The 25,848-nt window shown below is 49.2% G+C and overlaps 8 protein-coding genes across 8 annotated transcripts; 3 read left to right on the top strand and 5 right to left on the bottom strand.

Annotated features, from left to right (window-relative positions):
- Window positions 1–423: 423 nt before the first annotated feature.
- Window positions 424–1,105, bottom strand: FSST1_001535 (DNA-directed RNA polymerase I subunit RPA34; the record flags this gene model as incomplete). The annotated part of the gene is made up of 2 exons (XM_083227439.1): window positions 424–551; window positions 598–1,105. 2 exons carry the CDS (start codon window positions 1,103–1,105, stop codon window positions 424–426), a joined length of 636 nt encoding a protein of 211 aa, XP_083091717.1.
- Window positions 1,106–1,610: 505 nt separating this feature from the next.
- On the bottom strand, window positions 1,611–4,862 carry FSST1_001534 (Spt5 C-terminal nonapeptide repeat binding Spt4-domain-containing protein; the record flags this gene model as incomplete). The annotated part of the gene is made up of 3 exons (XM_083227438.1): window positions 1,611–2,200; window positions 2,250–4,482; window positions 4,554–4,862. 3 exons carry the CDS (start codon window positions 4,860–4,862, stop codon window positions 1,611–1,613), a joined length of 3,132 nt encoding a protein of 1,043 aa, XP_083091716.1.
- A 1,035-nt stretch (window positions 4,863–5,897) lies between these two features.
- Window positions 5,898–7,970, bottom strand: FSST1_001533 (WD40-repeat-containing domain protein; the record flags this gene model as incomplete). The annotated part of the gene is made up of 3 exons (XM_083227436.1): window positions 5,898–6,364; window positions 6,413–7,004; window positions 7,056–7,970. 3 exons carry the CDS (start codon window positions 7,968–7,970, stop codon window positions 5,898–5,900), a joined length of 1,974 nt encoding a protein of 657 aa, XP_083091715.1.
- Window positions 7,971–9,515: 1,545 nt separating this feature from the next.
- Window positions 9,516–11,417, top strand: FSST1_001532 (uncharacterized protein; the record flags this gene model as incomplete). Its single annotated transcript, XM_083223839.1, has 1 exon — window positions 9,516–11,417. One exon carries the CDS (start codon window positions 9,516–9,518, stop codon window positions 11,415–11,417), a length of 1,902 nt encoding a protein of 633 aa, XP_083091714.1.
- Window positions 11,418–11,779: 362 nt separating this feature from the next.
- FSST1_001531 (mitofissin) lies at window positions 11,780–12,235 on the bottom strand (the record flags this gene model as incomplete). Its single annotated transcript, XM_083227435.1, has 4 exons — window positions 11,780–11,918; window positions 11,973–12,015; window positions 12,087–12,162; window positions 12,230–12,235. The coding sequence occupies 4 exons, from the start codon at window positions 12,233–12,235 to the stop codon at window positions 11,780–11,782; spliced, it is 264 nt and encodes an 87-aa protein (XP_083091713.1).
- Window positions 12,236–15,799: 3,564 nt separating this feature from the next.
- FSST1_001530 (pyruvate kinase CDC19) lies at window positions 15,800–17,469 on the top strand (the record flags this gene model as incomplete). The annotated part of the gene is made up of 2 exons (XM_083227434.1): window positions 15,800–16,251; window positions 16,299–17,469. 2 exons carry the CDS (start codon window positions 15,800–15,802, stop codon window positions 17,467–17,469), a joined length of 1,623 nt encoding a protein of 540 aa, XP_083091712.1.
- Window positions 17,470–19,652: 2,183 nt separating this feature from the next.
- On the top strand, window positions 19,653–21,512 carry FSST1_001529 (major facilitator superfamily domain-containing protein; the record flags this gene model as incomplete). Its single annotated transcript, XM_083227433.1, has 4 exons — window positions 19,653–20,070; window positions 20,122–20,304; window positions 20,351–21,213; window positions 21,264–21,512. The coding sequence occupies 4 exons, from the start codon at window positions 19,653–19,655 to the stop codon at window positions 21,510–21,512; spliced, it is 1,713 nt and encodes a 570-aa protein (XP_083091711.1).
- Window positions 21,513–21,914: 402 nt separating this feature from the next.
- FSST1_001528 (GMC oxidoreductase-domain-containing protein) lies at window positions 21,915–24,456 on the bottom strand (the record flags this gene model as incomplete). Its single annotated transcript, XM_083227432.1, has 11 exons — window positions 21,915–22,234; window positions 22,292–22,520; window positions 22,568–22,669; window positions 22,717–22,831; window positions 22,880–23,069; window positions 23,126–23,159; window positions 23,212–23,870; window positions 23,923–23,949; window positions 23,999–24,179; window positions 24,230–24,330; window positions 24,381–24,456. 11 exons carry the CDS (start codon window positions 24,454–24,456, stop codon window positions 21,915–21,917), a joined length of 2,034 nt encoding a protein of 677 aa, XP_083091710.1.
- Window positions 24,457–25,848: the final 1,392 nt, after the last annotated feature.

Raw genomic sequence — 25,848 nt, 5'->3', positions numbered from 1 at the left:
CTTGTCCCTGATCGAAATATTGTGATTGCCAGATTCCAGAATGCTATAGAAGAGTAATCAATAGAGGGTAAGGTGTATAATATCGTTCATGTATCGTGGCATAACATTATAAGTATCTTTTTGCATCATGATGTCGTTTCGACAGTCGTGAGACTAATATTCTCGTTTCGCCATATATTAATATCGTACATGTTTGGTTGCACTGATACACGGCCTCATCAGATAATCACATGAGACTATATTTATGCCTCGAGAACTTTCATTTTGGAATAAAAAAGTAAGCAGCTCTTTTTTGCTTAAAGATGAAAATTCTCGCCGCATAAATATAATCTCATGTGCTTATTTAGAACTGGTGAATTTGTTCTGCCGTCTTAGATGAGGCGCAAGCCCACTATTCGGGCTTCTGTCACCTTGAAAGCCACTTTAGTCCGTCGAGAGCTCCTCACCATGTTGTTCTAGCTTTTCTCTTTGCTCCCTCTCCTCCTTCTCCTTCTCCTTGTTAATCTTGGCCTGCCGCCACGGAGGAACCTTGGGTTCTCTTTTCATAACCACTGAACCTGTTAGCATAATATCCCAACCACCGCATGAATAACTTACGTCTTTGGAAAAGATCATAACTAGTAACCAGGAAAATTGGCATTCCAACCATAAACTTGAGCCAATTCCTCTCTAGCTGTTTATACCTCCTCTTATAGTCATCCTTCTTTTTCTTTTCCTCCTCCTCTTTCGTCAACTCCTTCTTTTCGTCTTCTTCTGCCCGCCTGCTTTCCGCCCTCCCTTCCCTGATTCTGTCTAGTCGTCTTTGTCTCGCTTCTCGCAGTTTCTCCTCTCTGTCCCTGGCTAAACTGGCCGACTTTTCTTGTAATCGTTGCTGAAGCACAGCAGATTGCTCTGATGTCGTGGGAGTCACACGCACTTTCGTGGGTTTTTCGCTAGGTGCAGAGCCTTGCGTGTTGGGAATTTTGGCGCGACGATTTGTTGGTCTTGTTGAGAAAGCGCATGTTTGCAGGGATCGTATATTACAGCGCGTGGAAGGGCTTTCGAGACGGAATGATGGTGGGTGGGCTAAGGAGGCCACCCTCCGTGGCGTAAAGCGTAAAGACATTATAATATCGCTTCAGATCGAACGAGGGATTTGGGTATGATTAATGAATGTCGAAATAATATAGTTGCGGAGGGTTGGCTTGAAGATTCACTCAAGTCAGGAAAAGATGGCAAGTGCTTATCGATAAGAAAGACACTATCTGGACCTTCACGTCGCTGAGTTTCTTTCAGTTATTACTTATTAGACAGTCCTCAGGGCATTAGAAGTATTGGCCACGAGGAACATAAGAGATGGACGGAATTCGTAGGCCAGTTTATGCTATTTAGATCAGACTTCTTAGGCTACTTATCGTTGTACCATAAAGCTTACAGGCTAACTTTTCTTGTGCCCATTTGACAGTCAACAATTATACAAGATCAAGCGTCTAACGTTGATATATTTTTCAATGCTAATTGGCGTACTGCCAGAATATTTTAATTATACAATTACTGTCTTCCCAAACGCCTTTTGCATTCATCCACCATATACACACCCCAATATATGTTCAGTCTTGTACTACCTGTAATCAGTCATCATCAGTGTATCGAGGACCGGTAGCTGCAGGAGTCTCTGGTGGACCGTAACTTGCTCCAGGAGTAGGAGCAGCATAGTAGCCAGGCGTGGGAGCACCAGCAGCAGGAGTAGGTGCCGAATCTGCTCCCCATCCGCCTTGCCAGCCACCAGGTGTTGGTGCACTGATAGCAGCAGGCGTAGGCGCCGAGTAAGCGCCAGGTGTGGGAGCGTTCATGGCACCAGGAGTTGGGGCACCGAGTGCGCCGCCGGGAGTAGGGGCGTCATACGAGTTTGGACCCCATGAATCACCGCCACTGGCACCAGGAGTTGGCGCGGTAACTCCCCAAGCAGGTGTCTTAGATCCCGAGCCCCAGCTGTCGCCTCCACCGTAAGCTGGTGTACGTGATCCAGCACCAAATGCATCACCTGGAGCAGGGGTTCTTCCACCAGCCTGCCAGGCTGGCGTGCGCCCACCAGACCCGTAAGCCGTACGGCTGCCGTCGTATGGGTTGACAGTTCGTGAGCCATCGGCCCATGCAGGTGTTCGGGCGCCAGACATATCTTGGGCCTTCCAAGCAGGTGTTCTTCCACTTGCAGCAGGTGCTATGCCGTGTTAATAATATGAAATCAATCCAGTGATAAATAAACTTACTGCGTGATCCCCAGGCAGGCACTCTGTCAGAGTTACCACCTGCCATGGGTGTGCGGGAGCCGCTCTGCCATCCTGGCACACGATCGCCGCCGCCACGTCCAGCACCACCACCATAACCACCGCGACCTCCTCGGCTGGCGATATCAATGGTAGCACCAGTCATCCTGTTCTTGAAGGCTAAACTATCCTTGGGCACTGTGATTGTCTTGCTCTTCGTATGAAGCTCGACACGAGCATGAGTGTCTGTGGTGTCTTTCACAATACCCAGAAGACCTTTGTAGGCCCCCTTCTTGATAACGACGGTCTGTTCGATTGCCTTATCTCGTCCAAAAGACCTGGGTTGCTGCAGGGGCTTGTTCTCACTTCCGTTCTTGTGAAGCTTGAGGGCTGGGTTCATGGCTGTCAAATCAGGACCGGTAGAGGCGGCAGTATTGACGCGGCCACCCTTGGCAGCAATAGTGTTGACCATGTTGGCCTTGGTGACAAAAACACCGGCATGTTCCTTGTTGTCGTTGGAGTGTAGGAAGATGTACGAACGGTGAATGTGGATGATCTTGCCCTGGCGCTGCTGACCAGTATACTCCTTGACAACATCTTCCAGACGAATTTCAGAGCCATGTCGATCAACGGCAACGGCCGTCTTTCGCTTTGGAATTTTGTTGGAAATCTGCGACGGCATAACCTGGCGAGGAGTTCCGAACTGATCAAGGGCAACAAGCGACTCGCGATCAACCTTTACAACACAACCCACAGTCGTAGGATCAAGCTGCACAAGATCGTGTAGTGAGTACTGGCCCAGAGAGCCTTGACCACCGATATCACTGGCTTCGCGCAGATCTTTGCTAAACACGGTGACCTCTGAGTTTGTCTGATCTGTCAAGAGTGTAACCTTGTCGTCCTTGATGTTGACAACCATTCCGACCTCATCTCTAAACTTGCTACCGCCAATGACCTTGACGTGGTCACCGACATTGAAGCGCTTGCGGAGAGCTCTGATGGGGACATCAATCTCCTGTCCGACGAGTTCACCTCCAGTGACAGTAATCGAAACCACATCAGAGTGAACACGCATGGCCTTTCCAACAACACCCTTCTGTTCACCGGTGTAGACCTCGACAACATCACCAGGGAGGTACGTAGCCAGTGCGTTGCTGTCTTTAAGACTGTGTGCCAGCGCCTTGAGATCGAGGTTCTCAGTTCCATCCTCGGCCCCTGAAGCGAATCTGGTAACCTCCTCGAGAGATGGGTTTACGTCAGTGACGGTAAGTTGTTGGATCTTGACATCCCTGACTTGGAATCCGTTCTCGAACTCCTCGTTGTTGTATGTCCATGTGCCGGTGGAAGGGTTTCCTTGGATAGCACGGGGGTTACGCTTTCGAGCCTCGATCTCGCTGAACAGTCGCTGAGGTGGCTTGGGGCCATTGCCGAAGGGTCGCTTGCGCTTACCATCGGCGGACAAGGCATCGTCTCGTAAGCCATAGTCCAATCTGGGAATGAAGCGAACACGAGCTTCCAGGCCGTTCTCAGTAACATCAATGACTTGAGCAAGATCACCATTGTGCTTCGGGGGTTTTCGAAGACGGACCCAGGCACCCGGCTCCAGAGTAGGGGTTTTAGTGATGCGGAACAGCTCAGGCATATCCTTGATGTCGACAAGAATCATCTTGGAATGAGGATAAACGTTCATCATGCTGTCAAGTCCCTTGAGGATGTCGGTTTGACGCCGAGCTTCAACGTAGACAAAACCCTTCATGACGGATTCGATACCTCCGCGTTCAAACGCAGCAGTGATGGCAAGTTCGTCCTTGGTACCCGCTCGCTCTTCGATGCGCTTCATGATAGAGAAGACGACTTCTCGTTCCTTTCCTTCTTTACATCGGACAGCCCAGATGCTGGGATCATCCACACTGGGGAGGAGCAGTCGCTTGGGAACCACAGATACGTCTCTGAAGCCTTTGCCAGAGCGTCTGTTACCGTATCGTTGTCGCAGAATCTCTGCTTGTTTCTCGGCATCCATGCTAGAGTCCATGTCCCTGCGGCGATCGAGCTCACGATGTCGTCGGTCATCGTCGATACCGGTTTCCGCGATGTCGTCTGGGTGATCGTTGGTGATGAAGTCTCCTATCTCTTCACCTAGCATCTCGTCGTCTTCGCCTTCGTCTTCATCGTCGACCTCGGCTTCGATATCGAAGAAATTGGCACCTCGTTCCTTTCTGCGCTTTCTGCGATGGCCCTAAAAGGAGTCAGCACCGACCAAGACAAAGCAAGCAACAAACGCGCCGGGATAGACTAGAGTCCCCTTACCTGTTGAATGTCCTCATCTTCTTCGTCTTCTTCTTCTTCTTCGTCTTCCTCGTCATCATCGCCGCGACGTCTGCCAGTATCTTCCTCCTCGTCCTCTTCCTCTTCCTCCTCTTCATCGTCATCGGCATGTCGCGTTTTAGAGGGTTGCTCATCTTCGTCATCATCATCGTCGCGAGGAGCAGGACTGCTTCCACGCTTCACTTTTTGATTGTTGCCATCTTGCTCTTCATCGGATAGATCGGCGGGTGCAGGGTTAAAATCTTCCTCGTCCTCAGAATCGTCGAAGCGCGAAGGGTCGTGGGAAGACATGTCGGCGAGGGAGTCGCGACACGTAACGTGTCTTTGGTGATTGTCTGGGCGTTTGTCGCTCGAATATGAAAGAAAGAAAGAATGAACAAGTAGCAGCGATGTAAGAAGAGAATATTAAAGGATATTTTGATGGATGACAAAGATGAACAATGAAAGAAAGTCAAAGCAACACCGAGTAATGTTAGAGCTCCAGACGGCAAAATGCCGGACCTTGTGCAGTGCACTATTTCTTGAATAGTGGGTCGTTAATTGTGCACTATACATGCATTTACTTGGATTACCTACCTGGGTAACAAATGACTTAACACATTGAACTTTGATACTTTTCCAATACATTGACGTTTTTTAACAGGCCTGAAATTGATTATCTTCCACGGTATTTCCTTCACGAATGAAACTTAATCACCGCACGCTGAAACTATACGCTTAGCAACAACTGAAGAGATGAACGGGTACTGATAAAGTAACTATACACATTATCTATCACCAAACCCCTAAGACGAAAGTACTGTCTCTTGTCGCGCATCGACAAACCCCTATCAATGGTGTGCAACGGTTCAGTTTAGAAATAGTTAGCATGTTTTCTCATCATCTATATCTACTCCAACGCTAGCCTCTCGTAAAATATGCGTTCTATACTCCCCCCTTCCCTACCCGCCAGGCTTTTGAGATCTCATAACCCACGCCTTATCGTAGCGATGACACAGACTGTTTTCCAAACTCTTCCGCCGTTCATAACTCGAGTTATCTGCCTTGGGTGGGAGCGCAAATTTCAGTATACGGGTTTGTGTTTCTTTCATATCAATCAAGGCCCTTCAACTACCGCCACGTTTTGATCCCAGCAACTAGAGAATGTTGCAGATGCTCCAAGCCAACTTCCAAAACCGCCAAAACATTAACTCCAGGCTTTGCAGAATGCAATATACCGTACCCTCAAGTGGCCATTCTACGTGATTCGAGCAAGGTTTCTGGAGAACCGTCAGATACCGTGCTCCACGGATTAGAAATGACATCAGCCTGCCAATGACTATGCCTTTACATGACTCTTGTTCCCCAGATACCACGTCCTGCGCCAACACCGAGCCACTCGCCGTACTCGGAGTTGGGAAGTTGGGGTACCCAGCCCAAGTTGCCAACCTCGTAATCGCATTGCCAGCTAGCAACAGGGCTCCTGGGGTTATCTTGCTGAGGGGTGCCGTTTATGGGTTGACCAGAGTTGTAAAGATCCCACAAAAGGACCTGGCAGTCGTCACCGCCTGAAGCAAGCATTCCTCGTCGATGGGGCGACCACTCGATGGAGTTGATGTTTCCAGAATGTCCGCGCAGCTCGAGCAAGGCCTGACCCGGCTGTCGCACGTCCAAGATTCGAATGGCATTGGAGTCTTGAGCGAAAGTGGCAAGGAGGTGGGTATCGTGAGGTGAAGTCGCAAGACGAAGCAGCGGCGGAGGATTGGCCATCGTTTGCTGAGCCAGTGTTGGACTAACACGACCACCGTTGGGGTCTGTTTCAAGTCAATATAAAGTATAAATCAAATGTGTACATGGCTTACCTCGCTCTTCCTTGCCTGTAGGCTCGTAAATAATTGTCGAGTGCTCCAGACTTCGAAGATCAAACATGCGGACACTACCATCCTGACCACAACTGACAAAAACATCCACACTTTTGGCGCAGAATCTAACATCATAGACCTCTTTATCGTGAGCAATGAGCTGAGTCTTGGCCGTGAGTGAGGGAATATCCCAGATGGTACATGTCGTATCTATGCTGGACGTAATGATAAGACTGGGAGAGACGGTGTTCCAATCGAGCGATGTAAGAGGCGCAGTGTGATCGGGTGTCTTGGAGTTGGAGAGTAACGCGAGAGGAGTTAACTTGGTGGTGGCATTGTCGCGACGGCCGATTGTACCACTGGGCGTAGAAGGGTTCTCACTAGGAAGTGACCACAATCGCAAGTGGTCACCCGAAGTTGCGAGCAGGTCAGTAGACTGCTTCTGCGACGAAGGCGGCTCCCACAATAGGCGGGTCACAGGGTAAGAGTGGGTAGCTTCGGCAGCTTTGGTGAACTCCATGGTAAACTTGGATGAGCCAGGAGTGTAGACATCCTGAGGAGTCGGTGCGATATGACTATCAAGAATTTGAATCTATAACAGTCAGCAGTTGGACACGCGAATTTGTCGCCTTGTGTGACGCACAAAGTTATGTCCATCTTCCAAGTAGCTCCCTACAGCGAGTTTACCAGCGCCACCGCCCTGGGCCGGCCATTTGCACCAGTCAAAAGCGTAAATAGCCCAAGGCGCAAGATAATTGCTCGTTCCTGGTTGAGCATTGTTGGCGTCGTAGGCCATGGCAGCTCCAGTGCCATCCGACATGCTCGAATCGGCGCGGGGACGAATATCGGCTAGGCCAAGCGGGGTGTTGGAGATGTTGCGCTGAGATCCTGGAGCATTGTACCTGGTGGTATCGATTGGCGACATTAGATGCGACGAGGTAGAGCCGCCAGGCGTCGTGGGAGTATATGCGTGATAGCTAGAGGAGCCATCGTAGCCAGCAGCTGGGCTGGAGCGAGAGTAGCTGTGAGACATACTCAGCGGGGGTTTGCTCGCGACTGCAGCGGACGGAGAGCCTGAATATCCACGTGTAGGCTGGCCGTGCTGTGAGGGGATCTGCAGTGGTTGCTGGGAGTGATGAGGGATCTGTTGCAGCTGAACTTGCGACGGCGGCTGGTGAGGGACGGATGAAGCAGCGGGAGAAGACTGTTGCATCGGCGAGGGTAAGTTGGGCGAGGCTGGGGCGCCGCGAGCGGACAGGCCACCGGCGGGTTGGAGAACGTTGGGCACCGAAGTATTGGAGGGGTTCCTATAATGAGAGTTTGAGGGCGAAGACTCGAATTTGATCTGGGGAGGATTTTCGTATTCTTGAGGCGACATGGAGATTGGAGCACCAGTTTGGCTCAAGCCCGACATGTGCAATTCGTCGTGCTGGGGATGGGGTTGAGGGCCGGATCCAGAGCCTGAGCCAGAACCAGAGCCAGCGCCAGCGCGAGGAGCAGACATGGAGCCCACCTGCATTTGACGCAGTGAGGGAGGAAATTGATGTGATTGGCTCATGATTGGATGGTTTGGTTGTTTCTTGGCTGTTCAGTGACGGACCTGGCCTGGTCTTGCGTTAGGTTATCAGAAAACTTGACCTTTAGGCTTGGGACGCCAAAAATAAACAGCCAACCAGCTCGCCTGATTGGTACCACAAGTTGACACAATGATTTTGTCTTGTATGCTCTGAGTTGACCCGGTAAGCCGTACAGTGGCCTGGTGCCAGGGGCAGAGTGGAATGACTGAACTGCAACAGCAGCCGCAACGTTGGGACGAGTAAGAGAAGCAGTAGGATATGAAACAAGAAGGTTTGGGCGACAATTAAAATTGAATGTTGCAGTCAATTAAATCGCGGTGGAGTAAGCAACTCTCCCTTACAGTACAACTGGCCCGAGGATGATCGTCGGCACTTGGCCTTTGTAAAGTTAAAACGTCAGCAAACGCTCTGCTTCGAGTAGTGCCCAAAGAACAAGATCACGTTGCTAGCGTTTCTGGTGGTTGATGAAAAGACGAAGCGGAAGTTTTGGTAAGTAAGAAAAGAATGCGACGGGGATATTGCTTGCGCAGACAAGACAAGTCTGGGCTGATCCAGTCTGGCTTGGCTCGGCCTTGATCGAGTATGATTTGGAGAAGGGGGTTAACCGGTAGGCTGATGGCTGAGATGAGAGACGGGTTTCTTCCGTTTGAACACAGGATGTAAGACGAAGGGTTTGGAGAACAAAGATAAGATTGTGCTGTCTCTCAAGCTTTCTCATAGGAATTACCTATTATATGACAGAGCATGATGTTTTTAGTAAACAGCTTCAAGTAACAAACCATATTTACCCACCTGCCTACCTGCTACTTTCGAACTGGGACTCATGGCCTACATCCATCATAACAAATTCGAGAAGTGTGAAGTCTGAAACAGAAGGTTTCCTGCAACCAAACAGCGTTTGTTGAAGGGCAGATTTCAGTCGACAATGACTATACTGCAATTTAAATGTTTGGTCTCTTTCATGCGTAACTTCCATTGGAGCAGGTCTGTACTGTTATCTGAATCCAGTTCTGGAGTCTGATTTGACTATGAGATGAATCGCTTCACTAGTAAGTAATAATATGTACTTCTCTATATATTCCTAAGCACCCATTGGCCAATATAGACGTTATATACTACTTCAAGTGGTGCAGGCATCATGTATCATAAATGTTCCATCACATGAAGACAAGCCCGTGACGCTGTAGTGGTATAGATCCACTTCCCGCCCTGTGGATCTCAGCAGCTCATGGCAGGTGCACCCCATGTGGGCACATGCCAACCCCAGATCGTGTCCATACCTAGCTTCCCAAGACCAAGCTCTACCATTCCTATGACCTTGATACACTCTAATAACTTTACTTAACCCATCGCCAGTTGGATGGACCTTCGATACACTTGAATGAATGCAAAGGATCGACTTTGGACAGCTTCCGCCTTTTCTCGCATCACGCCGCGCCTAACCGACCTCCAACGAATGTTTCCGACAACCTCCAACATTGCGACTACACACACTCGCTCCCCAAGGCAGCCGTTCGCGGACAAAGATGTCTTCTCCTTCAATGTTCGATCGTATCTCTAGTCCCCGTCAGCGAATGTCCATTCCTTTGCGAAGCCCTCCGATTCGAGAAGTCAGCGAGTATGATTTAGATGAGCTGGAACCCAGGAGTGACGACGTTCTCTTCGACCAGGAAACTCCTCGCCCTAGACTTAGAAAGAACACGCAACCTGCATCAGCTACATCTACTCGTCGATCTTATTCACCTGCCTCATGGGATAGCAAACATCGCTATTCGAATTCCCCTCCTCATACCAGATCTAAACCAATCTTTACAGGACCACCGCCTCCGATCGCATCGTCTGTCATGATGAATCAACACACATCTCGGCAATCTACAGTGTCAAGTCACGGCGATAACGGAAGGGGCTATGGATTAATTTCAGCCAGTAGATTTGGGTCGAGTAGCCCGAGCCAGAAGCACGTGGATAATCGACCACGTCTCGATTCAATATGGAGAAGTTTACAGAGACGAGAAAAGGCCCTTGAACGAGATATCCAGCAACTCTTGGATCTTCAAGCGTCAGGCCTGATTGCTGGCAGTGGAGAGGGAGGATCCGAAAGTAATTTTGGAAGTGACACAGGGACAGGAGAGAGTACCTTTTATTCCACGGCTACATCCAAGTCTCGCATGATGAACTCGTTACATATGCCCACCCGGTCCACAGCAGATGGAAATGTTATCCCCGTGAGGCAGCCTGTGTCAAACAAGCCTCGTGGTCTCAAGTCGGCTCGAGTCGGCCTGCAACGTGCCATGGCTGCCTTGTCTGAGCTAAAGTCCGAGGAAGATTTACATTTGAACACTGCCCTCGAACAAAGAAAAGATGCGTTGGCTTATCTTGATAAGATGAGTAAGAGACGGGACGACATTTACTCCGAACTTCATGCGCTGGAAGACGATGAGGAGGAGCCTTTGGGTCAAGAACTCCGATCGCTGCAAGCAGAACAGCAAGAACTAGACCAGGATATTCTACGTCTCGAAGAAAAACTCGCTGGAGCAAAGAGACGCCGTAGATGGGTACGCGAAAAGATGGAAGATGTCAAAGGTCGACGAGAGGCAGGTTTGAGTGGATACAGGGCAGCTGGCAGAGACGTCGATATGGAGGTTAGAACATTGATGCAAACGCCTCCAGTCACGCCGTTGGATATCGATGCCCTTGGTCACGGCGAAAATTCGCGACAGAAAGAAAACATGGATATCTTGCGTGGTACCGAGTTTTTACAACTCCGCCCCGAACGCCGTACGGTGGAAATGGCAAGAACATGGTGGCAAGGAGAAATCACTGCCCTTGAGCGCCGCAAGGCGCAGATTTCAGAAGATCGTCAGGCTTTAGTTGAAGGCTCAGAAGTATGGTCTGATGTCACTGGGCTGGTCGCACAATTTGAGGCAAAACTACGAGAGGTTGTGAAGGCTAGCCAGGTTGGAGATGCCGATGAAGAGCCTCAACAAGCCGTCATGCAAAGTCAGCTGTCTGAAATGGATGATGTCGTTCAAGAGTTGCAGAAGCGATTGCAATTGGCAGAGTCAAAACACTGGAATCTTCTGATATGCGCAATCGGCGCTGAGCTGGAGGCATTTGTCGAAGCCAAGGCTCTCCTGAGAGACACCCTTGGGCTCCCTGGACCTACCGTTGCAGTCGATTTTCCCGGGCACAGTGATTGCGCAGACAAGGCAGAGGAAGTGAGTCAAGAGGAACGGGTGGAAAGTCACGATGAGAGCGATAACGAAGTTCCCGCCGACTTGCTAGTCTCTCGAATGGAGGACCATGATCATGATCCTCCAGAAAGTCCCCAGCAGCAGAGTGTGGTTTTGACACGAGACAGCACAGGAAATAACGAGGTACCAGCCGAGTTCTTAGCGGAGCTTCACGATTCGAACAAGATTGAATAGGATACTGAGGTTGCGGCGGTAACAAGGCTTATGAGTAAATAGCGCTTATGAATAATGACTTAGGTAAGAGGTAGCAGATGTGGATAATCGGTGCATGCTTAACAAAGCTTTCAGGAAGGTTCACACGGTGGCAGAATAGAAAGTAATGGCTTCGTTAATTCAGTATCGTTGATCCAATTCACATGCATAGTCATATATATCCGAACGCCTATGTGAAATCCAGCGCGCCATCTCTCGCGTCAGGCAGTCTTGGTCCATGCCTCGCGCTCATAAGTCAAGTCTTCAATCGCATCCCGCGGTCGAGTCCGAGTGAAGATTTTCATGGTATCAATATCTTTGAAGGTGGGAATGCGGCTCGTCGCTCATCGGGTTCGTTCGAAGTAACCGCTGGATCCGGCAATCGCAACGGACTGGTCCATAACCCATTCACCAACGCCGAGGTATCTGTCGATCCAGCCAGTGAACTCCTTGTTCTCGCCAGCGACTCTATCAGTCTTGAAGCTGTTTTTCTGATGATTAGAGATGATCGGGGGCTGCGCGGGCGTTGTAGCTTACGTCAAGCCAGTTGATCTCTTCATACCGGCGAGGAAAGCCGAGACTGGGAGATGTTAGCTCATAGAACACGCAAAGCTATCATTGTTGGACAGCGGCGATGTGAGTTCAACTTACAGAGAACAGCGTCAAAAGCATAGTGTGTTAACCGTCCGACCTTTGACCAGAGTCCGAAAGTCAGCAGGTTGAGGAGCTGTGAGGAGTCTTTAGCCACAAGGGCATAGCTCCGGGGGGGGTTGGGTGATTCAGAAGATACTTACCACCATGATGCAAGTCTTGTAAGATGAGTTATGGGAAATTAAAAATCGTCTGGTCTTTCGGTCTGGTCTCGGATTGTACTGTAGGATCTCGCGGTGTGCAAGCTCGTGAATGGAGTCGTTGATCGATCAACCTTGGCTTAGTCCAGTATCATGCGACACAGCCCGCCTCGGGAACCAGGCGGAAGTGGAGTCGTCCGGCAGCCCGGCGCAGAAAGCTCCGGGGAAGAGCCATATCACGTGTTGGAATTGGATCTGTTTTGATTGTGGATGTGAAGATGCAAGACATTTGAGATGCGAACATATGGTTCAGATGTTATTGGCATTAATCCGTCAAAGATAACTAGGCTGAAGATGGAATGGCTGATACTGGCATGATACTATTCCCAGATGGATGTTTATTGGAATCTGTCGTGTAAATAACTCAATATACTTCGCTTATACGGACTTGACACAGCGGAATATACTGATACGGAAATGCGCCTGAATAGAACTCAATTAGATCAATGGAGTTCAAATACCATGTTGCATCACAGCACGTTGCGACGTACAGCCGCCGCTAGTCTCGTAGTCGCCGAGAAGAAGCAACCGCTTGTTCGCTCGCATTCCGGCGTTATTACAGGAAATCCACTCACAACTTTTTTCATGTCAATGTCTGCGTACAGGTTGAGGTCCAGACACGAGAGGGGTTCAAGGGTCTAGAGAGACTTCGCCGAGTGCATCGCCGTGTCTATCCCAAGAAGAGCAAGGGGGTAGGTCGGAGTCAGAGTCAAAGGTCAGAGCCCAATGAGTAAAACAAAAAAATAATCCCTCATCCATGAGGCATAAGATAGCATGGCGGCATATAACAGCATGCTTGGGCATAGTTGGTATCCTCTTTTTGCGCGCCCCCCGCGCTGCCAATTTTTTGACAACCAGAGTTTACTCACCGAGCTTGGTATCTACCGATATCTGGAACGACATCGTTTCAATGCCGTTAGTCAATGCAATGAGCCGTGTCTGAAACCTCATTCGTGCCTAAAAGGGTGAGGGAGGGGCCGCTTCAAGGTGGGTTTTACATTGGTCTATTTTTCTGTTGAAAAGGCATGTCGGTCAGCCACTGGCCGTGTCAAGGTCAGAGACCTGAGATGCATTAGTCAGGAGATGGGGGTCTATCTCGAATAGCTGAACCCAATGGTGATTTCCGCGGCCATGATAGCTCTCCTGTAGGTTGATGGTTAGACTAACCTCTGAACTTAGGCTGAACCAAAGAAAGCCAAGACAGAAGAACGTTGAGGTTCAGTTTGATAGGTTAGATTGATAGATAAGAATGCGTTAATTCCCTCGCGTCATAGACATGACCTGTTGTTAGAAGTCTCTTATTAAAAAAGAACAAACGAAACACTTGTCATGACAGTCACACCAAAAATAATCCATCGCCTGCCTATACAGGAAGGGAGCTGGCCCCTTGGAGTTAAGGTGTATCTAGTCATGATGACTCTTTACTTATATGCAATAGTAACATAAACCTCGACCCAATCGTAGCAGCATGCCCTGTCAAACAACTGACTGATTGGATTCGAAGCCAAGCAAAGTTTCACAACAGTTGTTGAGGGCGTTGCGAAACAAGGTCAGGGCCAATGCTTAAAAAAGGAACGACTAAGTATCTCATCTCATTCGTTGAAGAGGGCGCTTCACGTCTCCAACTCGGGCTGTTGGCCATGCAATTGCCCTGCATAGGGTGACTCAACGATTTGTTAAAGAGACAGTCAGCATTTCAGCGGGGGATTGGCATGGTGTTGTTGCGCGTCTAGAGGCGAAAGAGTGTTGATCATGACTAGGAAGAGATACGCAGCCATTTAGGATTAACGGATTTTGTATGATAACCCACCCTTGAAATATTGGCTAATTTCATGGAAGTCAGTTTGGCAGATGTTTTTGCAGTTCGCCAAACAACAAGGAGCTGCAGTAGTGGGCGGGGTGCTTTGCCCCGAGAGGCCCAGCCACTACAACAATTACTCGATCCCTGCCCCTGCTTGTAAAAAGCCACCTAACGATAGCGGGGTCGAGTTTTGGTGGGGGAGAGCTGCGACGGAGGTATAGAGGGGGCGACACAGCAGCTTTACGACTGTAACAGAACTTGAGAAGCCATGATAATAATATCAAATAAGTTTCTATTTGGAAATTTGTTTCAAATTTGATGATAGAACTATATAGCCTCAGATGGTATAGGCTGTCTCCTAAATTTAGGCAATTTTACTGTTACAATCTGTATTTGACTTTCATCTTGCACGGGAGGCGGGGTGTCAGAGCTCCCCATAATTTTGAACCAGATCGCTAGAACGAGAAAAGAAAAAAAAAGAAAGAAAAAAAAGAGCTCCTCCCTATGGATCTCAACCACGGGCAAAAAAGAGAGCTCAGACTGTGTAATCCGCCATCCACATCCATGCTAAGTACATGTGAGGCAAGTACTCCGTAGCGCTACTCCTGGCTTGGCTTCTTACCCCTCCAGTCATGATGGCTGCAAATTTCTTGGGGAGGTACACATGTTTGTTGATTGGGGAGGAACGAGCCAAGTACCCTTCCCTTTTCGAATGCAAGCGGTAGGTACAGCGTGTAGGTAGGAATTTAGCCTTGCCTTGTCTCGGCCGTAGGTTTGCTATGGTTTTTTGTCTTTATTATCATCACCACACCAACTCTACTTTCTCTTCTCCTCTCCTCTCTCTCCTTCTCATCTCTCATCCTTTCTTGACCTTCGACGTCAAACAGCTTTACCTCCACTTACCCCTCTACGCCTCGACCTTTGCGAGCCCCCCTCCTTCGTCGAACCTATAATACCAGGAAGAGCGCACGTTCCTCTGCCTCTTCTGATCATATCATCCTTTTGGATTATTATCGTACGGTGCAACACTCGTACAACGATTTCCATATCCCTTTGTAAGTCGACATGCTACCGTTGCTTCTGTGCTGCACCTGGATGGAGACGGCTGCTGTGGCTTGGGCCCTGAGATCCCACTCTTCTGCGATTCTCTGGCAATGGCGATAGGGAATCCGTGGCAATACCGGTTTTGGCAGATGCACTTCTCGTCTCTTTTCTGGCTATGCTTCAGAAAGTCCTTCTCGAGACCCAGATATTATTAGCGGTCGGATTTGTTCTCGGTTCTTCTGGCCCGATTAGCGACAATCTGACGATTATCAACTCGGCCCATCTGTTGAGCTCATGGGTCATCCTGTGTCCTGTTCACTAGCCAAACCAGCCGTTTTGCATCGCGCCGAATGCCTCTGCCCACCAAAATACCACGCCCCATTCCTATCGCCTTTCCCACCACGTCACTTAACGTCAGATCCTACGTTAGCCCCATGTTTTTCCTACACACGAAAGAGTCTCCGTTGGCCTGCATGGCAAGTGTCCGCAGAACAACCTGATATCCCCTTTTATCAATAGTGCGATCTACAATCGCTGAGATATATATATATTTGGTGGTTGTCTGAACTGCACCACACTTGTTGTCTCTTCACATCTCCATTCCTTTTGCAGCCAGAGCTACCCCGCCAAGCTCTTCTCCCACCAACAACTTGCTAACCACGTTCACAATGCCTCAGAAGTCAGAAAACAAAAACAAAAGCGTCATGGCTACCACCGCTCAGGACCACCTCGAATTCGGTGGCAAGATCTCATGGCTTGCCTCGCTCGACACCGCTTTCCGACCTGAGCGCAACTACCGCCGCTCCTCCATCATCTGCACCATTGGCCCCAAGACCAACTCTGTCGAGGCCATCAACAAGCTCCGAGATTCCGGTCTTAACGTTGTCCGCATGAACTTTTCTCACGGATCATACGAGTACCACAAGTCCGTCATTGACCATGCTCGCGAGTCCGAGGCCACCCACCCCGGCCGCAACATCGCCATTGCCCTCGACACCAAGGGTCCCGAGATCCGAACTGGTAACACTCCTAATGATGAGGACATTCCCATCAGCGTCGGACATGAGATGAACATCACCACCGACGATGCTTATGCCACCGCTTGTGACGACAAGAACATGTTAGTTACCTAACAAAGACGTATTTCTCACCTGCTAACTCTTTCAGGTACGTCGACTACAAGAACATTACCAGCGTCATTGAGCCCGGCCGTATCATCTACGTCGACGATGGTGTCCTCGCTTTCGATGTGCTCAAGATTGTTGACGAGAAGACCATCCGTGTCAAGGCCCGCAACAACGGTGCTATCTGCTCCAAGAAGGGTGTCAACCTGCCCAACACTGATGTCGATCTGCCTGCTCTTTCCGAGAAGGACAAGGCCGACCTGAAGTTCGGTGTCGAGAACAACGTCGACATGGTCTTTGCTTCATTTATCCGCCGCGCTCAGGATATCCACGACATCCGTGAGGTCCTCGGCGAGCAGGGCAAGCGCATCCAGATTATCTCCAAGATCGAGAACCGACAAGGTCTCAACAACTTCCGCGAGATCCTTGAGGCCACAGATGGTGTCATGGTTGCCCGTGGTGATCTCGGTATCGAGATTCCCGCTGCTGAGGTCTTCGCCGCCCAGAAGAAGCTCATTGCCATGTGCAACCTTGCCGGCAAGCCCGTCATCTGCGCTACTCAGATGCTCGAGTCCATGATCAAGAACCCCCGCCCTACCCGCGCTGAGATCAGCGATGTCGGTAACGCCATTACTGACGGTGCCGACTGTGTCATGCTTTCCGGCGAGACGGCCAAGGGTAGCTACCCCTCTGAGGCCGTCAAGGAGATGCACGAGGCCTGTCTCAAGGCTGAGAACACCATCCCCTATGTCTCCCACTTCGAGGAGATGTGCACTCTCGTCAAGCGCCCCGTCAGCACTGTCGAGTCCTGTGCCATGGCCGCTGTCCGCGCCTCTCTCGACCTTGGTGCCGGTGGTATCATTGTCCTTTCCACCTCCGGCGAGTCGGCTCGCATGCTTTCCAAGTACCGACCCGTCTGCCCCATCTTCATGGTCACCCGAAGCCCCACAACATCTCGATTCGCTCACTTGTACCGTGGCGTCTACCCCTTCCTGTTCCCCGAGCAGAAGCCCGACTTTGCTCAGGTCAACTGGCAGGAGGATGTTGACCGCCGAATCAAGTGGGCTGTCAACAACGCTCTCGAGCTTAACGTCCTGACCCCCGGCGACACTGTCGTCGTTGTCCAGGGCTGGAAGGGCGGCATGGGTAACACTAACACCCTCCGAATTGTCAAGGCCGACCCCGAGCACCTCGGCATTGGTCAGCTTCAGTAAAGGAAAAAAGTCTTTTAAGATGGATCAGGAGTGACGGTGAATTGTTTAATGCGCAAATTAATGATAGACAGGGCAATGATTGTTTCCAAGGTCAGGGTACTGGATTACGAATAAGTCACGTAAAGAATAAACAGGGCAAGACCCTTTATACAATTCATTTTTGGAACCACTGTGATGTAATTTGTGCTTGGAATATGAAGATATAAAAGAGTTGGTGTTATCTGATGGTCTTCACGAGGGCCGGTTGTGAGTCTCATCTTTGTGGGTATCAGAACAACAGATGCATTTTAAAGAAAGACTCGCCGCCAGGCAGCATGTAACCAGGGATTGAAGGCCTAAGCTATAAAAAGACCCGTAACAGGACTGAACGTCTTGATTCAGAGGTGCGTCATGATACCCTGAACTCGGCATCTTCTTCCAAGTCGATAACTATTCATAAGTTTAGTTGATGAAATTGTCCATATCTATCGCCCAATACTGACGAGAAATGGCAGGGCGGGCCTGCATATTCTTTTCTGAGTTAAAAAAAAAGATGTCTTGACCGGCGTCTACTTGAAGATTGGCAAGGGCGGCGCTTCTAGAGGAGCTGGCGGAGGAGGAGATTGAGGGCATTCCCAATCCTCATCGGGAATAGCGACAGCGATGCCCATAGGATCAATAGAGAAGGCGGACATGATCTCAGTCGACAGTTTCTGGCATGGGAATCAAACAAAATATCACGGGAAAGAGTTTTGAACCACGTGGTAACCTGGGGCAGGGCGCGCGGAATCACGGGGTATAATGAGGTATGAGGCCAGACTTCCAGCACACTGTCGCCTTCGTGAATCGGCAGAGGGGTCTCCGGCATCTTTTGTCATTACTTGCATCTTAACGGTCTAACGGGTCGGGTCGAGCCGCGAACTTTGCGTTCTGTGGACGAACAACCAAGCTGGTACATGTTTGTTTGCGAACAGCTGTCAGTAACATATATGCTGTTACTCATCTATACGTTCCGTGCTCATATTTACTGTACTGTGGTTGAGTATCTCAAGATTTCTTAGTCATTTTATGTGTCAGTCCAGGCCTTTGGGCATAATTGGGTTGCTAGAGCTTACAGCCATACGAGGTTTTGGAGCAGGATGCGTGCCATTCACTGATAGCCTGAGAAGATAGCTACCTCGGGGTGTTAGGTTGACTACCTAGCGGTAAGAATAGATGATTGAGTAACTTGATCTCTTGTGTCGCCAGCACTCATATGCTCGGCAAAAGCAATACCTTCATAATCTCAATACTGACAGCCCAGAAAATGAGAACCGCAGGGAAAATACCCCCTTAGTAGATAGCAGAAACATTGGACTCCTAAGTCTTAGAGTATAAAACTAAATAATCTAAGAACCGTAGTCTAAGGAGCATAAAGTGCCCTAATGATTTCGTCTCTTATGCTTCCAGCCCTTCACAAGCCATCATGGAGTATCTCCGTATGCCCCAAAGCGACGGATATAACCAGGAAATGTCACGGACGACACATCATCGACTCGGCCGAGACAAAGTCCCTCTGCGACGTCGGATGCCCCTGTCCAATGAAATTAAACGGTCCCCATGCAAAAAAGACCCTTTGCGAGAAGCGAAGACCTCTTTAGTCTAGTGTGGATGGATAGTAAGACGGGTATATAGCCCAAATCGAGGAGAGGAAGTGCTTCGACCGAGGTTCGTTGCATTGGAAGAGGGGATCATCAACCGACTGAATCAGATAGAGACGAATTCCCTTCTTGTGGGCGAATTGGACCCTGGTTACATTGAATCAGTTCAGGCTATAGATTAGCCATGAATAATAGATGTTTTTGTCGTCTTCTCTCGCCATCATTTTTCTCCTTTCATATCACTCGGTTTCCACTTCCTTACCCGCATTGCATATTTTGACCGTTGTCTAAATGGGTTATTGAAACATCAGTCGATGAAAGGAACTATATCATCTTGCGAGTTGAAGTTTGGTCCAGCTATTATTATCTTGTCTTCAAATCGCCGGACGATATAATAGTCTTCCTACCCTGCCTACTGTGGACTTGAACCCTGATCTGCTTGAGTGGAGAGGGACCACTGAATTAACTACATTTTACGAATACTCGCGAAAACCTGGGGAAGTTGAAACTGCGCGTTCGGATACGCGGAGTTACCCAAAACGGAATTTCCAAAGCTACCTCAAAATGAGTAAAGACGACCAAGCTCATCCAGAGTCCCATAATCAACACCATCCCCTCACGCGTGAACCGACACGAGAAGAGAAAACCCGCGAGGCTATAGCCGAGGGCCACGATGCCGATATCCCTAGCAACATCGGCTTCATCCCCACCGAAGCGGACGAGCAGCGTCGAAGAAGTAGCCTCACTAGTCGCAGGCGCCCCAGCCATGCAAGTAGAAGGGCAGCATCTCTAGATCCAGACAAACAGAGCGGCGACGTAAGAGACGAGGAGGAGGGTGGTTCGCAGGCACAGAGTGAGAGTGACATTGTCTGGTGGGATGGTGACAAGGATCGACAGAACCCGTACAATTTTGCGACGTGGAAAAAGGTCCTCAATTGTGTTTTGGTGTCGGCTTTGACATTTGTTACACCCTTGGCTTCGTGTAAGTGAGCCCTATCCCATGTCTCAGTCATCGACTAATCCAGTCACTTAGCAATGTTTGCACCTGGAGTTCCGCAGCTCATGGTCGAATTTGGTAGCACAAGCCCCGAACTGGCTTCCTTCTGTGTATCAGTCTATGTATTGGGATTTGCAGCAGGTCCCATGCTCTTCGCGCCTCTTTCTGAACTTTATGGACGTCAAATAGTATATCACTGCTGTAACGTCGGCTTCATTGGTAAGTCGCAGGTATTCACATGATGAACCTTGCTGACAGCCCCAAGTCTTTATCATTGCTTCCGCCAAAGCTCCTACGTTGAGTAGCTTTATCGCATTCCGTTTCCTCAGCGGCACATTCGGGTCAACGCCCATCACGAATGGTGGTGGTACAATCGCCGATATGATCATCCAGGAGAAGCGCGGTGCAGCCATGGCCGTTTTCAGTATTGGACCTCTTCTGGGTCCCATCGTCGGCCCTGTGGTTGGCGGTGTTGTAACTGATGCTGTGGGCTGGCGCTGGGTGTTTTGGATCATTGCCATCACGTCTGGCGTTTTGTCGACTGTCTTTTTCTTTGCTTCTGAGGAAACCTACGCACCTGTGATTCTTGCTCGAAAAACGAAGAGACTCCAAAAAGAGACTGGTAATGAACGTCTACGATCTAAACTCGATGCTGGGTTGAGTCCAGCCGACTACTTCAAGCGCGGTATTCTGCGACCCTTCAAGATGCTCGCCTTTTCGCCCATCTGCATTATTTGTGGTGTATATGTTGGTCTTGCCTATGCATACCTGTATCTTCTCTTCACAAGTCTCACGCCGCTTTTCATGCGCATCTACCACTTCAACACGGTCAACGCCGGCCTCACGTTCCTTGGCTTAGGAGTCGGTAGTCTGATTGGTGTGGCCTACTTCTCTGTCTCAAGCGACAAGTATATGAAAAAGAAGGCAGCAGAAGCTAAAGAGCAGGGCATCGTTGAACTATCTGAGATAATGAAGCCTGAGTATCGACTTCCACCCCTCAGAATCGGAGCAATTCTGCTTCCTGTTGGGTTCTTCATCTATGGTTGGACTGCCGAGTACGAGACGCACTGGATTGCGCCTATTTTGGGAACCTGTGTCATCGGCGTCGGAAACCTTGTCATCTTTATGGTTAGTATACCGAAGAAATACATGTACATCAGAACGCTAACGTGATATAGTCCTTGCAAATGTATCTGATCGACACCTTCACTATCTACGCAGCCTCAGCCCTCGCCGCCAACGCTGTTATGCGATCCATCGCTGGAGCAGTACTCCCTCTTGCTGGACTGCCCATGTACAACAAGCTCGGTATGGGTTGGGGAAACAGTCTGCTGGGATTTATCGCCGCTGCGCTGATTCCTGCGCCATGGCTGTTCATTAAGTATGGTGAGCATTTGAGAAAGAAGTTTGAGATTAAAGATTTATAAGGTGAACATTGTCTTGCAATAAACATACAATACTCTGAGAATTTTCGGCCCGATAAATGCTTGAGGGAGTAGTTGGCGATGTGGGTTCGTAATACCCGTTTGTTTCAAAGCGGCCGTTGTTGTTGTTATCCAAACTAGCAATTGGATAATATTTAGACAAGTACTTTTGGGAGGCAATTAGGATGGTATTTATTTATACGGGAGTTTTTAAGGCCTGTTATTAGTGGAAACTCACACGACAAGGCATGCCATGGCAGTCAGTCACATAGGCACGGTGATCTTGGTTCATTCCACTTGTCATCAACATGAATCAATTAATCGCTAAACTGACATTAGATCGGCTACATCCAATCTTGGCCGTCAAACAGGACAACTCAAGTAACAAAATATCTCTTCCATCCTTCACAGGCGGTGACGGACCTCAAGCTCACCAGGTGCCTGGTAAGTAGGAACCTTCATCTCAAGAGCCTCGCCAGAGTATCCGAGGTCCTCAGCAACAAGCATAGCACACTTCTCACCAATGAGAAGAGCAGTAGAGTAAGTGTTGCAGCCTACGTTGTCGGGGCAGATGGAAAGATCAGCAACCTTGAGTCCCTTGACGCCGTGGACGTTGAGTCTCTCGTCGAGGACACCGTGCTTGACGATACTGTTACCCTCCCTGGGAGCCATGGAGCAGGTTCCGAGGGAGTGCCAGGTAGACTCAGTGTGGCGCTTGACCCATTCTGTGAATAGTTAGTGACTGCGACGGAGTAAATAATGGGATAGGTGGTGTGACTTACCCTCGACCGCCTTGATATCCTGCTCGCTGTACTTAAGCTCCTCTCGGATATGGGCCTTGTTGGAGTTGAGGATGTTGGCACCTGGCTTACGGTCTGCCTCGGGTAGAGGAGAAGACCAGCTTCCGTGCCCAATACCAGCTGTGAGGTTACCAGGAAGGGCATATGTCTTGGTGGTCTCGAGGTCCATATCATGAGCACGAGCAGGGCTATCGTAGTCAAAGAAAGGGTGCTAATAAAGTCAGTAAAGGTCGAATAGCAAATGAGAAATTGACTTACCATGTTCTCGACTTCACCGGCATAGGCGTCCATGCGACGAGCAGTCTCACGCGACTTGATGTATCCCCAGACCATAGGGACCATGTCTCGTTCATCGTTCATCTAGTCTTGTTAGGACACTACATAAATTAGGAGTGAAATTCGCTTACGAAACCAGTATCAAAGTCGGGAGTGTCATAAGGATCAGCACTCTTGATGTGAGTGAAACCACGAGAGAAGGGATACTCGAGGAAGTGGAACATGGAGAAGAACTTTCCAGGAGGCCTATGTCTTGTTAGTCTCTGTCAAGTTTGGCGCATCAAGGGGGCTTACATGAGCATGTGGTCGCCAAAGAAACCAGCAATCACAGAGTAGTGCATGACGGGCTTGTCAGGCTTGTTCTTGAAGTATGACTTCCATCCCTCAGTGAATCGGGGAGTGGGCCACCTCTCAAATTCCCTAAGTTCCTCATCAGTAGGTCGGATCTTGACACCAGCCTCGATACCGTTGGTGGCAAGTGGCCCTGCAGCAATCAAGTCAGCTACCAAACAAATCGACGCGCAAGAGTTAGAATCTAACCTGTTCCTTTGCTGTGCCATTCGTCAAATACTTTCTGTATTCATGGTTAGTGTCTGCCATTCTACTGTTGAGTCATCTTATCTTACCTTTTGAACCTCAGGGTCACCACGAACAAAGTCGTCGAAACTCTCAGTCTCAGGCTTTGCTCTGTAAACAGAGAAGGTCATGTAATGATCCTGGAAGTTCAGACCAACACCAGGAAGATCGACCTTGGGCTCGACACCGGCAGCGCGGAGCTTCTCGGGGTTACCGATACCAGAGCGCTGGAGGATCAAAGGCGAGGAAAGCGTACCGCCGCTAACAACAATCTGCTTCCTGGCACGGAAGGTTCTTGTCTGGAGCTGGTTCGGGTGGAGAGGCTTGGTGGGAACGGTCTGGACACCAACGGCACGGCCATTCTCCATGATGATCTTGTCGACCTTGGTGTTGCAAGCCAAGTACAAGTTACTGTGCTTGGCACGAGTGGAGTGAATGTAGGCATGAGCAGAGTCACTTCGACGGCCTGTGTCTCTGTTGATCCACTTGAGCCAGTGCTCTGCGCCATGACCGGTGCTGAGATCCTCAAGATCATCGACGAAGGGGATGCCCTGGGAGTCGGCGGCTCGGAGGAAGTCATCCTTAATAGGGTATGTGTAGTTTCCAAAAGAGACCTTAATTGGACCCTCGAAGCCGTGGACTTCGGGGTTGATGGCGTGACGCTGGTAAGTTTCATGCTTCTTCATGAGTGGGAGAAGCTCGTTGGTAGCTTAATGGTCAGCAAGACTGATATGATATTAGTTGTGAATAAAGAGACTTACTCCACCCCTTGGCCTGGAAATCATCGTCTGCATCCACATTAGTATTCCTTCCCTAAATAAGAATATTGTTACCTACAGTCTGAGGCACTAGCACGAGTGTACATCATAAAGTTAATAGACGAGCCGCCTCCAAGGATATGAGCACAGGGAACAGTCGCGGATCGGCCAGCGAGATGCTTGCTGGGACGCGACTTGTAAAATGAAGCAGTCTTTGAATCAAGCTTCATGTTACGAGGGTAGATACCAGGTCTGTACACCTATGAAAGCGTTAGCTACGTGCAGAGATTCGAAGGAACTCATCACCTACCCAAGGATTATTTAAATTACTCTCGCCAGCCTCAATGAGCAGGACTTTGAGGTTGTGGTCGAGATTGGCAAGTCTTCCAGCCACTACGCAGCCGCATGAGCCTAGGAAACGTAAGCTGGGTTTAGACCGTCGTGAGAGAGGTTAGCTTTACCACCACCGCATACGATGATGTCGAATTCCTCGGGCAGAGTGCCTACATGGCTCGCATATGAGTTTGAAGACGCCATGGTGAAAGTTTGTTGAAGAGATGGTTAGAGAGATACTACTCTGCTTGAGTGGCTGTTGAAGAAGTGGACGACATTAAGCTTATTTATACACACGTCAAGACATTGACTAGATCACTGAAACAGGGTATATCGATCTGAACGCAAGCTTAGATGCCGAAAGAACGCCGAAGTATGTCTACATGTCCAACGGATGCTGTCGGAAGCATCATCAACATCTGCGAACCCCTCTCGATGAAGATTGCGGGCACCAATAGGGAAATGCGTCATCAAGTCATCTGGGTTAATATCACTGTGGGTAATGGTTTCATTGTCTGTCAATCGGTTCTTGGGGGTATGCGACGTAGTTGTGATATCCATGGGAGGAGCTGTTGCTTGGCCTGCATGTCCAGGATATCATCTGCTTTGCCGCTTGGCTTTCGGGTTAACGATACCCGGGTGTTTGGTATCTTCTTCTATTAAAAGAAAGTTTACATAGAAACTAAAGGAGTTTACAGGTTTTAGTTTTCAATTGAATGAGTAACAGAACCAATTGATGTTGTCGAGTTCCGTGATATCCGGACTTCAAACTCTTGATATTCATCAACTCACAGACAATGCACAGACATTCTGCTGACTCGCAAATGGATATCCGATCTTCAGTCTGATCCCCCCCACCGGATAAGTAAAGAAAAACAAGGACTTTGTATGGTCTGGCTGCCTGCATGTGCATATACATACTGTATAATGTAGTCACCTTGATCAGGCAATTTCCAAACTTCCCTTGTCCCGAGGCAGACTAAACTGTTGATGATCAACAATCGACCAACCAAACTCTCAAAGCCAAGACTTTTTTGCTGTTACATGTCAGATTACGACGTTTCCCCAGCTTTTACGGGCGTCGACTTGTCAAAGCTACCCCAGAGAGACTAAACTAGACAGCTTCAGAAAAGTGCGGGGAAAGACCAGGCCAAGAAAAACGAAGAGGTCAAAGTCCTCATGAGGTTTCGGCGTTGACGTTTACGAGAAGACGATGAACAAAGAGAGACTAGTTTTGCAACTTCGCTTACAGGGACAGGGTTTGCATAAATAACTTCCCCGCAATCTAACCATCGTTCACAACTCTCATCGGTGTCTATTTCTGCCGTTATAACTGGTTGATACACATTCCAGGTGAGAAAGGGAATACTAGGTCAAAAAAGAGAAACTTTACACAAAAGACATACAACAGCGGGGATTCGCTGGTCGTCACCGACCCAACTACTAATCCGCCCCTTACCAGCTTATCTATGGGAGAGCGGACGGGATCCCGAGTTCTCTGATAGGTATGGTCGTATGTGAAAGCTGTGATCCCAAATGTTGATTATATACCCAAAGATCTAACACTGTCCCTATCGATGAGCTTCACCGGAGGAA

Source organism: Fusarium sambucinum, chromosome IV (assembly GCF_050947815.1).
Source record: "Fusarium sambucinum isolate potato_lamoka chromosome IV, whole genome shotgun sequence".
NCBI lineage: Eukaryota > Fungi > Ascomycota > Sordariomycetes > Hypocreales > Nectriaceae > Fusarium > Fusarium sambucinum.
The sequence above is the reverse complement of the archived record's forward strand: the minus strand, read 5'-3'. Positions and strand labels throughout refer to the sequence as shown.